Source organism: Echinops telfairi, unplaced genomic scaffold (assembly GCF_000313985.2).
Source record: "Echinops telfairi isolate 266 unplaced genomic scaffold, ASM31398v2 ScPeMD7_2565;HRSCAF=3150, whole genome shotgun sequence".
NCBI classification, from domain to species: Eukaryota; Metazoa; Chordata; class Mammalia; order Afrosoricida; family Tenrecidae; genus Echinops; species Echinops telfairi.
In genome coordinates, this window is record NW_022106463.1 from 139,808 (window position 1) to 154,544 (window position 14,737).

The 14,737-nt window shown below is 34.6% G+C and overlaps 1 protein-coding gene across 3 annotated transcripts in view; it reads right to left on the reverse strand.

The window, feature by feature from the left end:
- PSPC1 (paraspeckle component 1) overlaps positions 1 to 14,737 on the reverse strand; it is a 109,003-nt gene that overhangs the window by 47,183 nt on the left and 47,083 nt on the right. For 2 of the 3 annotated variants that reach the window (XR_006680433.1, XM_045294028.1), the window contains exons 5-7: positions 12,116 to 12,200; positions 4,510 to 4,615; positions 1,350 to 1,370 (exon numbers count right to left, since the gene is read on the reverse strand). Coding sequence is in view for 2 of the 3 variants with exons in the window: in XM_045294028.1 (XP_045149963.1) it covers positions 1,350 to 1,370; positions 4,510 to 4,615; positions 12,116 to 12,200 (212 nt within the window). In the remaining variant the exon portion in view is untranslated. The remainder of the gene's footprint in view (positions 1 to 1,349; positions 1,371 to 4,509; positions 4,616 to 12,115; positions 12,201 to 14,737) is intronic. The other variant, XM_004714835.3, reaches the window with a different exon arrangement.

Here is a 14,737-nt window from a genome sequence, read left to right on the forward strand (position 1 = left end):
TCCACAGGTACCACAAAGATATAATACTGTGCTATTTACATGGTATCTTATGGAAATCCAAAACTCATGTTTTACAACACTACATCCCTCGATTCAAACTCAGTCAATAAGAAATGTCTATCCTTAAACTTCTAAAGTTGGTTTTCAACCAACTTTGCTAACAGAATAATAAATAGCCCATGAAGTTATACTAATGCAAACCCCTTGAAACCGATCCAGACCTAATAAATTCAGTTTTCTGAAGAATTGATCTCAAGTGTTCAAACTACTTAGTCTACAGTATGCAGTAATCAAGATACCGTATATACTCATGTATAAGCTGAGTTCTTCAGCACATTTTTAATGCAGTTTTTGTGGTAAAATTAGGTGCCGTGGCTGATATTCGGGTCAGCTTATACTCGAGCATATACAGTAATTTAAAACATAATCTTATATAATTCATACTAACGCATATAGATTTATTTTAGCACAAAATATAAATAACAGATCTAAAGAGCCATTCCTTATTGAAAAGAAAACATTAATATTTACCATTCCAAGGATGGAATAAAAAGCCTCTCATAAAACCAGTAAACATTCAATTGAAACACTTTCATGACAACATATTTTATAACTACACGATGTGCCTGTTAAAGGTTGACATAAATTTGATGTTTGGATGATTTTATAAAATAATACCACAAGTTAACAGAGAAATTGGGTCAGCAAAATTAATCTGAATACTATCTATCCTTTACTTAAATTCAAATTATTTACACAAAGAGGATATATAACAGTGCAGTACTTCTGTGTTTAAACGTAGTCTACAGAAAGTGACTCAATCAAGATAATCTTATAAAATTCTCTTTCCAGAGTAGCCACATATACTGTGTCCAAAGGCTAAAAAGTGGTGATAAATCTAATATTGCAACCTAGTAAATTATTACTGAGAAAGAGGTCAAATACACACAACATAAACTTAAATATCATGACTTTTTAGAAGTGAAAAATGTGGTCATTTAAAGTTACAACAGCTGTTATCAGAAAAAGTTCCAATATATAGTAAAAATCATAACTTGTAATTGATAGAAGTGCTCACTTACATCCTATAAACTCTTAAAAATGGTTAGATTTATGCAAAAAATTATGACAGCTGAGAATGGATAGTAAAGAAAAATAACCAAATGTCTTCCCTCATATTTTTTAAAAAAATCACAATAAAGATGAAACAAATAAGTTATCTTACATCAAGCATACTCAGTTGCATTACAATACTATAGGAATATTAGAGAGGAAAATCGAAGGTAGCATCTTAAAACAAACGAAGAGAATCTAGTCTTGATTTATTCTTGGACAAGCTGAACACTTACCATTTGATTGCTCCCTTTAAACTGTACAGTGAAAAAAGAGAATATATATATAAGAAAGCCTAATTTGGAAGCTTTTATATACAAAAACAAACAAAATTATTTAACAATTTCTTTCAAAATAGTTTCCAAAGCAACTCATAAACAATTGCGATTCTTTTTTTATTAACACAAACAGACAAAATTTGCAAAGAGCTTTTGTTAATAAAGTTGACCCTTGAACAACATCAGAGTTAGGTGCCCCTGTGTATAATGTCTTGACTCCAAAAATTTAACTAAGGTTGTTACCAGTTGCCTAAAAACTGGCTGATAACACAGTAGATTAGCATATATTTTGTTATAGTATTATATACTTCACCCAATTTTCAGGAGCAAAAAAAGTACTTTGCCCCAACAACAACAAAAGGCAAAGTTCACACGCCTGCTAGTGTAATTACAGCAATGGCTGCAAATATTTCCTTTTCTGTCTTTAAAACAGTCCTATACACTGGATTCCCTATCATCAAACAGCAGTCAAAAAAGAGCTGCTATGGTACACAATCTATGGGACACATCCAGCAATTCAACTTTTTCTTGGTAGGTCAGGACTTTACTTCAAAGGAGCATTCCCCCAACATCATTAGTCCCATTCAAGGCTTATGGTATTTGCAACAAACACAATGGATAAAACAGGAAACCAGAGACAAAAAATACTGCCATCAAATGGTGAATAAACACAAACCTGTTTGGGGGGCCTACACACTTCAAAAACCCATGTTGTTCAAGGGCTAACTGCATTTCCTTTAGTATGAACTCCATTCATTTAATAAGTATTCTGAATCTAAATTGACACCAAAAAATATGAAAAACTAAGCTTATTCATTATTTTCTTTCTCCTTTGTAAAAAAGATCAAAATGGATTACTAGTTTCAGCCCTACATATTTACTTCAGTTGTTACACAAATTTTCATAACCTATTATATAGCTGTTTAATTTTGTGCGTCCAAAGTAACTGCTAACATTAACATTCTTCCTTAAAATTTTCATCACCCTTTTAAAAATATAAAGATCATTGTGAGCTGTATGTAAAGGCGAAATAGGAATTTTGATTGGTATTTACACATCCTGCATTAGCCAAATTAACTTTAGGAGCTTTCACATAGGTGATATGTCTTTTTAACTAACAACATGGCAACCAGGCTTCCTAATATTTAAGTATGTACTAATCTTATCCATTCTCCAAGCAAAATCTAATAAAGCAATGCACAGTTATTTTTGAAATGACAGTAATTATCTAATTAGCCATTCAGTGGACAGTTACATAATTTCATCATCATTAAAATGAAATTTTTCAAATGCTGGTAAATTAAGATGAGAACAGGCATGGTGCGAACTGTAGCCATGCTTCCAAAATTTAGTTTTTCACCATCATATTTACTTCAAATACATAAAACATGCTAATTCCACTAACTTTAAGCAAAATACTTCAATAAAAAAATTCAGTTACATAAAGGATTAGATAAAATTTCCAGGTCCTCAATAGAAATAAAAGTATTCCCAAGAAATGTTCTCTATAGCTAATATTATCTATAGGTTACATATGATTATAGCTGATAAAGATAACAGTTACTAATTTTCAAAACATGCTTGGGAAAATTTGAATTTCACTTTTCTAAGGCACAATAAGTAATATACCTCCCCCCCCCCAATTTTAAAACTATTAATATGTTTTTCAAGGAATGGCTAAGCTATATAGCAATATCCTTACACACTGCCCATCAACCTAAGAGCGGTGGCCCTAGTGGCTTAGTAAATTACAAGGTTTTCTATTCCTTTAAAGAGTTACAGTCCCAGAAACCCAAAGGGGAAGTTCTCTGCCCTTCTACAGAGTTGTTACAACTCAGAAACAACATTATGGCAGTGAGTTTGACTACTGATCAGGAAATTGAAGGTTTTTTTTAGCTTGGTAATTAAATTATTGCAAAACACTTTTGTGACAATCATTTCTTATCCATAAACTAGTGCAGTGGTTGTTTTTCCTGAGAGGTGGTACCTTTTCTCATTTAAAATATCTCCTGATTGCATTTAAAGATTTGTTCTAATAAACCTGGTGCTGGGTAGGGGTAAAACAGGGCAGGTTAAGCAAGACATGACCAATCATATTAAGATTAGCCTATGGTTGGTTTTCTACCCTCCCTCCCCTTCTTGCTACATGCTTCATTACAACTAGCTTATTACTGATCAGGTTGTTTCTGTATTTGCATATAGACTAGTTGCTTGAATAAACAGTTTTAATTTCACTGTAATTTTATTATTTCGTAGTCAAAATACTCTTGCATTGATAATCCAATATAGATTTATTAAAAGATTAACCACCAGAAAAACTAAAATATGCCACAAAGCAAATGCTATTCATCCCAGGGAGATAGGAAAATTACAAAATGATAGATGAAACTCAACAAAAATTTATCATGCTTTAAAATAAACGACATTCAGTTATAGTTTTAAAACTTAACTGAATCTCAAACTTAATAGTTATAAACCTGAATATGTGCTTTTTACTGAATATGTAGTTTTTAACTAAGAATGTTTTTTATCATTTTCTAAGGATTGAAGGTAAAGCAAAAAATCTATCAGTGTTCTGAAATATAACTTTCATCCTCAGAAAACCTGAACAACTTTTTAAAGAGTTGATGGCTTGGGACAGTAATTTTTTTTAAGAATCATTTTAAGAGATACAAACTAAAATTATTTTCAAAGGAAATTATTTATGATTAAGAAATCTCAAAAATACACTATTGTTCAAAAATTATGTGTGAATTTGGTAGGACAGAAATGTATTGAAAACTGTTATAATTGTGTGATAAAAACATGCACTTCTGTGTATCTGAAATCTTCCAACCTAAAAACACGTTTTAATGCTAATAAATTGTAAAAATAACATCGTGGAGATGTTTTATTTATCAAGGGTCTTATTTTAGTAACGGAGAAAAATAAAAAATCTATTTCCTGAAATATGATTATCATTTTCAGAAAGTAACTTTAAGGTCTACCTGTTAACAGGTTAAGAAAACTATTAATTTAATAAATCCATAACAAAATAAGAAAATTAGGAGGCACCACTATAAAAACCAAACTCCAAAGAATTATAAGCATCATATTAATCAGCCAGTATTTTACTTACATTTTCCATATAGTTTGGCTTAAAACCCTCTTGCTGTCGTCTAAGTTCTTCCTGTTCTCTGTGTCTTATCATTTCTTCTTCACGTCGACGATGCTCTTCTTCATGTCTGAAAGATTTTCAAACAAAATACATTAACAATGTGAAATACAAGCAAAGAAAACTTATTTTATATGCAAAAAATTCTAAGTTCAAAAACCTGAATGGATTTGACCTATAAAAGACTTGAATTTATCTGTACTGTGGCAGATTTGTTTAAAAAGGCACTTCACAATAAAAATTTAAAATATCATTAAAAGACACTCCAACCCTCTCCCAAGAATTTTTTTTAAAAAGCACCTAGTGAACACTGGGTCAGCTCCTACTTTTCAGTGATTGATTTCTCAGAAGTAACTGCCAGACCTCTCTTCTGAGGTGCCCTCTGGTTGGACCATTCAATTAGCAATGCATACAAAATCCAAAATTTTACCTTCTTTTAAACTCAATTGTGATTATGTAAAAATGGCAACTTCAGAACCAAAACTTTAAAATGTTACATGTAATACTACTTGTGTATTTGTTTGGGTTATATGAAATTATCACAAAAATCCATGAACAGCATTCTCTGCTTTATAAAATAGGAAATGTAAAATTTGGACTTCATAATTTTCTTGAAAATCTACAAATAATTTTCATGTCTCAAAATTTTTGGTAAAATCTGGAAAAAATGATATGCTCATAACAATATGCCTCTGGAAAAAAAATATGCCTCTGATAAGTAACAGTTAAAAGTGTTGTTGGCACCAATCATACGGCTCATTCATCGGAAAAACTTTACAATACTAGAGTACTTTGTAAAGTATTGCTAAAAATCAAAGAAACTTTTATTCAATAAAAATATGAAAATGTGAATCTATAAACGTATGTTTCCATTTAACCTTCATCAATGACTTCTCAGCTCTACAATTTACATTACTTGACAATGGTAGTCTTGGGACGCAAACCATGGTTCCTTTTAAAAGTTCTTTGACTTTTGAAACAAGTCTGAAGAGGTAAGATTAGAGTTCTAGGGTGGAGATGTGGTAAGGTTTCCCAACAAAATTCTTCTAGGACAGTTCCTGCTACCCTCACTGTAGGAACAGGTACACTGTCATAATGGGTGGGGGGAATCTATCTTGACTTTTTAACTGCAGTTTTCCATTTTCTGAAAACTTCTTCCAATTAAGCCCTCTTAATCCTCCTGGGTCCCCGTCCCCACCCTACAAATAAAAATCTTTCAAAATATGCTCTTGTTGAATCCCAAAAACTAGTAGGCATATCCCTCTAGGCCAACCCCTCTGCACTGAATCGAACTGGCCCAGTGGTCTCTCTGCCCTGCCTGTCACCAACCCCAACCTCCCCACCCACCCCCAAGAAGTAACTGTTTTGATTGCAGCCGGCTTTCTAAATCTTACAGATAAATCCAACATTTATCCATGGTTACAACTCATTAAATAAAATTGTCTTCATTAGATTCAATCTTAGCTTCAAACTGATGGGAACATCAGTTCTTTTAGACAACTGATCTTCATGTAACACTTGTTTCCTAAAGATTTGTTTAAAATTGAAAATGCTGCACCGTGTGACACCCAAACTTCAGTTCATATGGTATCAATCGTAATGCTGCGGTGGTCTTCTTACACCAATCTCTAAACATCAGCCAATTTCTTCATTTATTTACATTGATGGTTTTCCCACTTGGCTCATTTTGAGATCTTCCTGAACTAGGTTAAAATATTCGATGCATCTAAAAACTGTTGTTTTTGGTACAGCAACATTCCCAGAACTCATTGCAAAGCTTTTCAATTGATTTGTGAAAATATCCACTTGGGGTTTTATTAAAATTTTTATTAGTCTTGAACTCAAAATCATTATCTAACCTTATGTGCCAGAAAGCATTTTTTTCTTAAAGAAATACACAGAAAAGTAAATATACCACCGTGAGAACTTCTCTGCAACCGAACACTGATCGCAGACATCTTTAAATGCATTTGTTCAGAATTAACCTCTGCTGTGTGTGGGCAGTGAACTATGTAATGTGAATCTTCTACTCCAAGTTTCTAACTCCCACCAAACAACTTTTATCCTCATGAGTCTGCTAAGGTGAGAAGATACTGATAGGATTCACCTCTGGCTTATTGAGAACAGAATCCCCTGGAATACCATCCTGCTGAGTATGAAATGAGCCCTCTGAGAAACAAGAAGAGGGATTTACTACCAGCAAGTTCCAGGAAGTAGAGCATGTCCTCTAGACCCAAGCTCCGTGCACAGTGAACCTCGGGATCCAGAAGGCAGCTACAATATCAGAAAAGCAGCAAAAGAATCAAAGGTCAGATATTGGTAAAAGAGTGTGAACTTCCTAGCCCTTGGAGCAAATAAAGCTGAGTGTTGTAGGCAAAGAAGGCTAGATTGTGGAGGGGAGATGCCTGTGGGCACTTAATTCTAGGAATTGGGCTCACTGACCAACACCAGTGAAGCTGAGTGCCTTTGACTGGAGGAGGGTGCCTCTAGGCACTTAATTTAAGCAGCTGGGTTTGCTCACCAACCCAGAGCTTGAGTTGAATGAGTTCGGGTTGAGGGTTATATGAGTGGTGTGCCCTTTGGACATCTGTTGTCAGCCGCGAAAGAACTTACAACATGACCTGATGAATAACTCTATCCTGAACTTTTCTCACTTGCATTTCCATCCTGTTAACTTTCTTCCTAAACCCTTTAATCGTGAACTTTGTCTGTGAAGTCTGTATAGCCACTACAACGGATATCGGAACCTAGAGCTAAAGGTATAGACTCCAACTGAAAATAACTAAACTGTGTTCCTTTGACATACTCCATGGGTACCACCATGCAGGAAGGATCCACTTCTTCAAGAACACCTTTAATCTGAAGAAGAGCATTTAGAAACCAAGATGTGGGTGTGATTGCCACTGGGGTGACAGTGATTAGAGGCCCTTTTTAGTATGAATGACTGAATTCTAAATCACACATTCCTTTAGACACATTTACATTTCTACCTAAGTAGCTCTGGTGGCATAGTAGGTTGGTTACAAGTTGGCTTGGTAAGCACAAAGTCATCTGTTTGAATCCAACAGCTACTACAAACCCAAAGATGAGTCTGTGGGCTCCCATGAGAATTTAGCTTCAGAAACACTACTCTGTCCTTTAAGATTGATCTACTCTGTCCTTTAAGATTGCTATGTAACTCAATGGCAGTGGGTTAATATTAATCTATCCATGTATATATATTAGATATCACTGAGCTGTTGATTCCAGTCCATCATCACATTTATTCATTTAAAATTTATCTTTTCAAAAAAAATTAAAATAAATAAATAAATAAAATTTATCTTTTCAACTAATGAATCATACAAGGCACAACGTCTGGTAACAGTACACAGCTAATACAATCGTTCTATCTTTAATAACAATAAATAGTACCAGAATGTTTCCAATTAATAAAAAAGACCAGACTCGCTGGTTGGCTAAGGCTGCATGAACTCTTGTAGTTATGACCCTAGATATCATTCAACTTGTAAGTGTAGCTACTACCAGAGGATAGAGAAATGGCAGGCCAGTGAAATGAATGCTCTTCCACAGGTGAGGAATGCTTTTTGAAACAACTAAGTACTTAAGACCAAAGGGGTAAGATTTGCTTAAAAGCACATTTAATAGACAGGATGTAGCAGAAAAAGAAGGCTAACAAAATTATAGATAGAGCCCAAGGTATAATGGGGAGAATGCTGACACATCGGCTAGAATCTAATCAACATCATGAAACAACTTGTGTATAAACGGTTGAATGGAAAATTAATGTGCTTTACAAACTTAATCACCTAAGGAACAATGTAATCTACAGAGATTTTAAAAATTGGCACTGAAATACAATTCAAAAACAAAAATTGAACACTATGTCTCAACATAAGCTCCTTCAAAGTCAAGAAACTTCTGTAAGTTATGATGGTAGCCATTTAAATTCACTCAGTGCCATGTTGACTCATAACAAGCCTTAAAGGACGGTGCTTTTCAGAGACTAACTTTATGGGAGTAGAAAGCCTTGTCTTTCTCTCAGGGAGTACCAGGTGATTGCAAACTGCTGGCCTCACAGTTAGCATTCCAACATGGAACCACTACGCCGCCAGAATTCCTGATAGCCATTTATCCACTTCTAAAGAAATGAGAGTCCCAGGAATTTAACCATGCCAACTGTCTTTTTGTTACTTTCAAATTGACGTGGACTGTCTTCTACAGCAGGGTTCATTTTGAACATCATCTTGTCCCTATGGACAATGTTCTAATGCGTAAAAGATCTAAGACTTCATCTTTCTACCTAACCTTCATAATACATTTGATACTTGTTCTTGTATCTATTTTACCAGAATTGTTTTTGCTATAAATGGAGCTCTACTCAAAGTGTTATCTTATCTGAATTAGTGCCTCAAGCTAGATTCTGTTCAAATGTTTTAAACAAGGTACTTTACTTCAGCAAGTATTAAGTTCATTTTGATTCAGAATTTGTGAAATCCATGCAAATTTGCTTGGTTTACACTTCTTTTCTTTAAATTTTAATAAATCATCTTACCGGGGGTTCTTACAGCTCTGATAGCAATTCAAACATCCAAATGTCAAGCACATTTGGACATATGTTGCCATCACCCTTTTGAAACCATTTTCTTTCTACTTGGTGAGGAATACACCTTCAGTGAGCTTTATGAAGACCCTTCATACAAACTAATGGGCGTAAATACTACTATCAAAAAACTATTACCATCAAATGAAATAAACGCACTTATATAAATAAAACCAGAATAGTTTCCAGTAAAAGAAAATAATAAATAAAAGATAATGGGGAAAAATACAACTTTAGACCTAAAACCATTATTAGGGAAATGTTTTAAAAAGAGATAAAGTATGGTTACCCTAAAAATACTTTTACCCTCCACCTCCCATTCCTTTTAAGAACTGTGTAAAATTCTTCTAGCCCTTACCCCTATAATTTAAGATACGAGAGCCAAAGTTAGTAAGATCATTTATTTTCCATGCCCATACACTTGTGTTCACACGGGGTGGCTACAATATCATGTGTATTCAAGTTTGGGGGCACATTTTGGATCCCCCTATACGATTTTATGGATTGGTAAAGGCAGTTTACCGTTTTCAAAAGTCTAGCTGTCAAGTCTAAAAATAAGTAAGAAGAAACATGAATTCCGATATGGTTTTGACTTCTAAGAAGCAATTTTTTTTTGGGGGGGGGGGTTGTAAAGTACACAAGATTCAAACATGTTCATTTATAAATTGAAGTGGGAAAAAGAAATCTTTAAAACGGTGACAGAGGTAGATAGTTCCTTGTGCGGAACTAGGTAAAGTGATAGTTTTCTAAATATAGCAAAAAAGCCCCCACGAAAACCAAACTAAACTCACACCATCAAGTCGATTGCAACCCATCGCAACTCTATAGGACAGGGTACAAGTGCCTGTGGGTTTCTAAGGCTGACTTTTTATAGGAGTAGGAAGCCTCTGGAAAACCTCATTTTTCTCCTCAGAATTATCTGGAGGGGGTCTTATTAAAAGTTACTTCCTATCCTAAGGTGCCCCCCAATGGGATAGTGGGTTACATGTTGGGCTGTTAATTGCCATGTAAACAGATCATTAAGGCTTTCTACTCATATAAAGATTTATAATCTCAGGGACCCACAGGGTCAGCTCTACATTGTCCTACAGGGCCACTATGAGTAAAAAAACTAACTCATTGTAGTCGTGAGTTTGGTTTGGTTTGAGTTACTATCCTACAGTTGAACAGATAATGGATAAGGCCCAAAATTGCATTGCTGAAAAATACCCAGACAAGAATGCTGGGGCTGCTAGTTCCAAAATCAAATTTTAAGAATGTCTAAAATAAAAATACAGCCACTGCAATGGTGTCAATTTGGAGTCACAACAATTCTATAAATGGTTTCTGAGATGGTAAAAGACTTGGCTTTTTCTAAAGATGCAGCGAGTGAGTTTTAACCACCACCATTGAGATTAGCAGCCCATTGCTTATCCCACACAGTGCCACACAAGGAGCCCTGGCGGCATAGGCCACTGGTTCAAGCCACCAGTCCTCAGCAGATGAAAAGAGAGGCTTTCTGTCTCAAAGATTTACAACGACAAACACTATACAGAACAGTTCTGTTCTACTCTTTGGGTCTCCTTAAGTTGGAACCAACTCACAGGCAGTGGGTTTCAGTTTAGAGGGTAAAATCAAAGCACTGAGTCTCAATAAATCTTCCACATCTAGGTGTATACATCTCTCTAAAGGCAATATTTACATCTTTTGCTTAAAATACTTCCTTCAATTTAACTTACTTTCATATATTATCAAAGTATAGAGACAAAGTTAGGGGAAAGAAAATTTCAGTTTGGTAAAAAAGCATCTCCACACTGAAATGTTTATCATTCATGGCTTTTTATTTTCTTTTTTATACTCTTATATTAACATGAGCCTTTCTTTATATCTGTGCACTTACTACTTTGAGAGCACTTTTAAAATTTTCCAATACTACAAATATAAGAAAAGTGATTAACTTTTATTTATGTATCTTAAACCAACAACCAACCTCCCAAATTTATTTTCCAGTAAAAATGGAAATGTTTACCAATGGTATTTGTCATATACTAACATTATAAATACCCATACCTCTTTTACCATGGATTCTACTTGCAGCAATGTGTTTTAAAATAAATCAGTAGCAGCATAGAGATGCCTAAATATGTTCTTAGTGATTTTATATTTAGGAAATAAACACTACAGGTAGGTAAAATACATCCATCACTTGAAAAGGTCAGTAAATGTTGCTTTAGTGAGAGTTTCAGCTCATAATAGTACTACGATACAACAGAAGAAAATACTGCTGCAACCACTTCATCTATGCTTTTTTTTTTTTTTTCATCTATGCATTTCATTGAGGGCTTTCCAATTTTTCCGCTCACTCTGCTTTGCCAAATGCGATGTCCTTTTCTACGGACTGGTCTCTTGTAATAACACTTCCATTCTTCAACTTCTGGAACATACTTCACTAACACAGATTTGTTTGTTCTTCAAGCTAAGGAAAACTCTTTTAAGTATTCATCACCAACACCAAAACTGACATGCATCAATTATCCTCCAATCTTCCTTAGTCATTATCCAGCTTTCTCACGCAAATAAAGCCATTGAAAGCACCAAGGCCTCGTGAGGCCCATGTTCATCCTCAAAGTGACCTCTTGGCTCTTCAATACTTTAAAGACGTCTTCTGTACGTCCTCAGAGTTGATTGTGAATCCAAGTAAAATCCTTGGCAACTTCAATATTTTCTCCATCTATGATTATTAGTTTGTGGCACTAGGTCGCTTGTGTGTTGCTATGACACGGGAAACTATGCTCTGGAAATTTCACTGAGTTTTAACACAGTTTTATGTTAAATGCAGGCCTACAACCTTGTCTCAGTTATAAAAATGTCCTAATCAACAAAATGATTAAAAATAAAAACTAATGAATTACTGAATAATGTGCTCACCTTTTATACCTTCTTTATAATATATACGTACATTTCATTTTTTACAATTCTATTTTTTACCTTAGTTGTATTTGTTTTCGTTTTTGCAGTTCTTGGTTTCTGAGTTCTTCCAAACGTCTAAGTTCTTCCTGACGCCTCATGAGATCTATAAGATATTGATTACATGTTAATATTTTCAGTTTCCCTTTCTGTCTTTTTATACCTATGAACATATATATTTCTATGCTGGGAATTCATTAAGTTGTTCATATTCATCTTTATTAATAATTTTAATGGCTAATCAAATTACTACCTTTCTGTGAATGCTTATGTGTACTAAAGAGAATACTGATTCAACCTAGGTTGGTAAATAGATTTTAACATACAAAGTTCATGTCACACTCTGAAAGTAGAATAAACGATTAACTCTATTAGCTCATTTTCATTTAAAGTATCTAAATTAACTACAACACTTTGAAGTAGCACATGCAGAGCCCAAATTCATGCCTTGGAAGAGGCACCAGCATAGGTACACCAAAGGGCCACGCCTCATCACCATTTAGAATAATGGGAAATCACATCCAACACACTATGGTCATCAGAGACCCCCACTCGCAGCCCCCAGCACAAAGTCAGTGTTCTGTGAGAGAATTCTTGAAAGGCTGAATACGGTTGTGAGCATCATTTATTTAAAAAATTAGTATTTTTGTTACCACCAATTGTTGCCGTATCATCAAGAGGGGCATCACAATACAATAAATAAACAAACACGGGTCTGCACAGTGATGTAGACCATAAGCATCTCAGCTGCTATAAATTGTCTACTATACCTCACAAAAATATTTAAGTATATGTTAAGCTAAAAAGTAGTAGAAAATATATTTAAATGATTGGAATGACACAACTATTGGCTGTTCTTATTTTCCTGTTATTGTGTTTTCTGCCGAGGCTTCTGTAAAAATTAAATTCTTGTAAACCCAAAGGGACACTTTGGCTACCCTGTCCCATACGGCTGTTACAAGTTTTAATTAGCTGATGGTATTGAATTTGATTATTTTAAGAAACTCCTATTACACTTGTCAACACAGTGGTGATCCCACCAAAATTGCATTGGTAAAAACTCCATACAGCTCCTAAGGCTATAATCTTTATGGAAACAAACACCCTCATCTCTCTGCCTCAGAGGCGTTTGTGAGTTTGAACTCTAAACTTCCTATCAGCAGTCCAACATATTCCCAAGAAAGCAACCTTCCGACACAATAGGACATCTATTAAAGGTGGAAAGCTCTGGGGAAGATGTAGAAAGATTAGGTCCCTTAAAGACTTCTGCAGAGATTCTAAAATGATACAACCACTGTGGAAAATTGTGATGGTTCCTCAAAAAGTTGAACAGAATTATGGCCCCCAACAGTAACTTCACATCTAGGTATTATACATATAGTAGTAGTAGTAGTAATTGTTATCAAGACAAATAACTCCTTGAAACATCATAACCCTCCAAAGTATTATTTCTTACATTTTAAGATTAAAAATATGACTAAATTAAAATACACTTTGACAAACAATAAATTTGCGATATCCATCATGCTATACTTTACTTACACTCAAATCTCTACTTCCAGTAGAGTTCTTTACAAAAGCTAAGTATCCCAAAAATAGTCAATCAGACTTAAATGGAATTTTAAAAAATAGCAATACAAAATTTGGAACTGCACTCAGAAAAGAATGTTCTGTTATGTAGGCAGGGCCTACATCATTCTGATAAGATGTAATTAAAAAAACACTGTGGTATCTTTTAAAAATTCAAATATTACACAAATTTCAAACTATTATGCCATGAGTCTCAAATTTACCCTCTAATCAGAACTGCTTAAGTACCTTTTAACCTAAAATCAATTAAATCAAATCTCTTAGGTAACAGTTGAGACATCAATATGAGGGTAAGTGAAACATATATATATAGCTACAAACCCATAGAAATTTAGTTATATAAAAAAATCAAATATGTACCCCACCACACCAAGGCAAAAAATAGGCATGCAAGAGAAACTAATGGGCGTGTAACAGAACAGCAAGTGGAACAGAGCAAGGAAGTCCTGAGGGAGTACCAAAAATAGACTTTGGGGCCACGCATGGCACCCCATCAGACCGGAAAACACTCCTCAAGGTCAACAAACAGACCTTGAACTATTTACAGGCTTTTCTTTTCTTTTTCAAACCATTGGGTTTTTTGTTGTTGTTTTGTTTTGCTGTCTTGTTTTTATGCATATTATCTCTGCAGGTCATCTAGATAAGACAGGCTGGATAAACAACCTGGAGGAGAAAACAATGGGACCAATGGTTCCCAGAGGACATGGGAAATGGGGGAAAGGAAGTGGTGTTATTAAGCCCAAGGACAAGGGAACAAGTGATCCAAAATGGATGGCTAGGAGGGTGTAGGAAGCCTGGTAGGGCTTGATCAAGGACAATGAAACCAAGAGAAAATGCAAAAACCCAAATGAAGGCAGAGCATGATAGTGAGACAAGATGAAAGTAAAAGGAAATACAGGAAAGTGCTAGGAGGCAAAGGGCATTTATGGACGTCTAAATACAGGCATGTACATATATAAATATACTTATGATGATTGGGAAATAGATCTAAATGAATATATTTATAGGTTTAGTATTATGTAGCAGATGGACATTGGGCCTCCACTCAAGTAC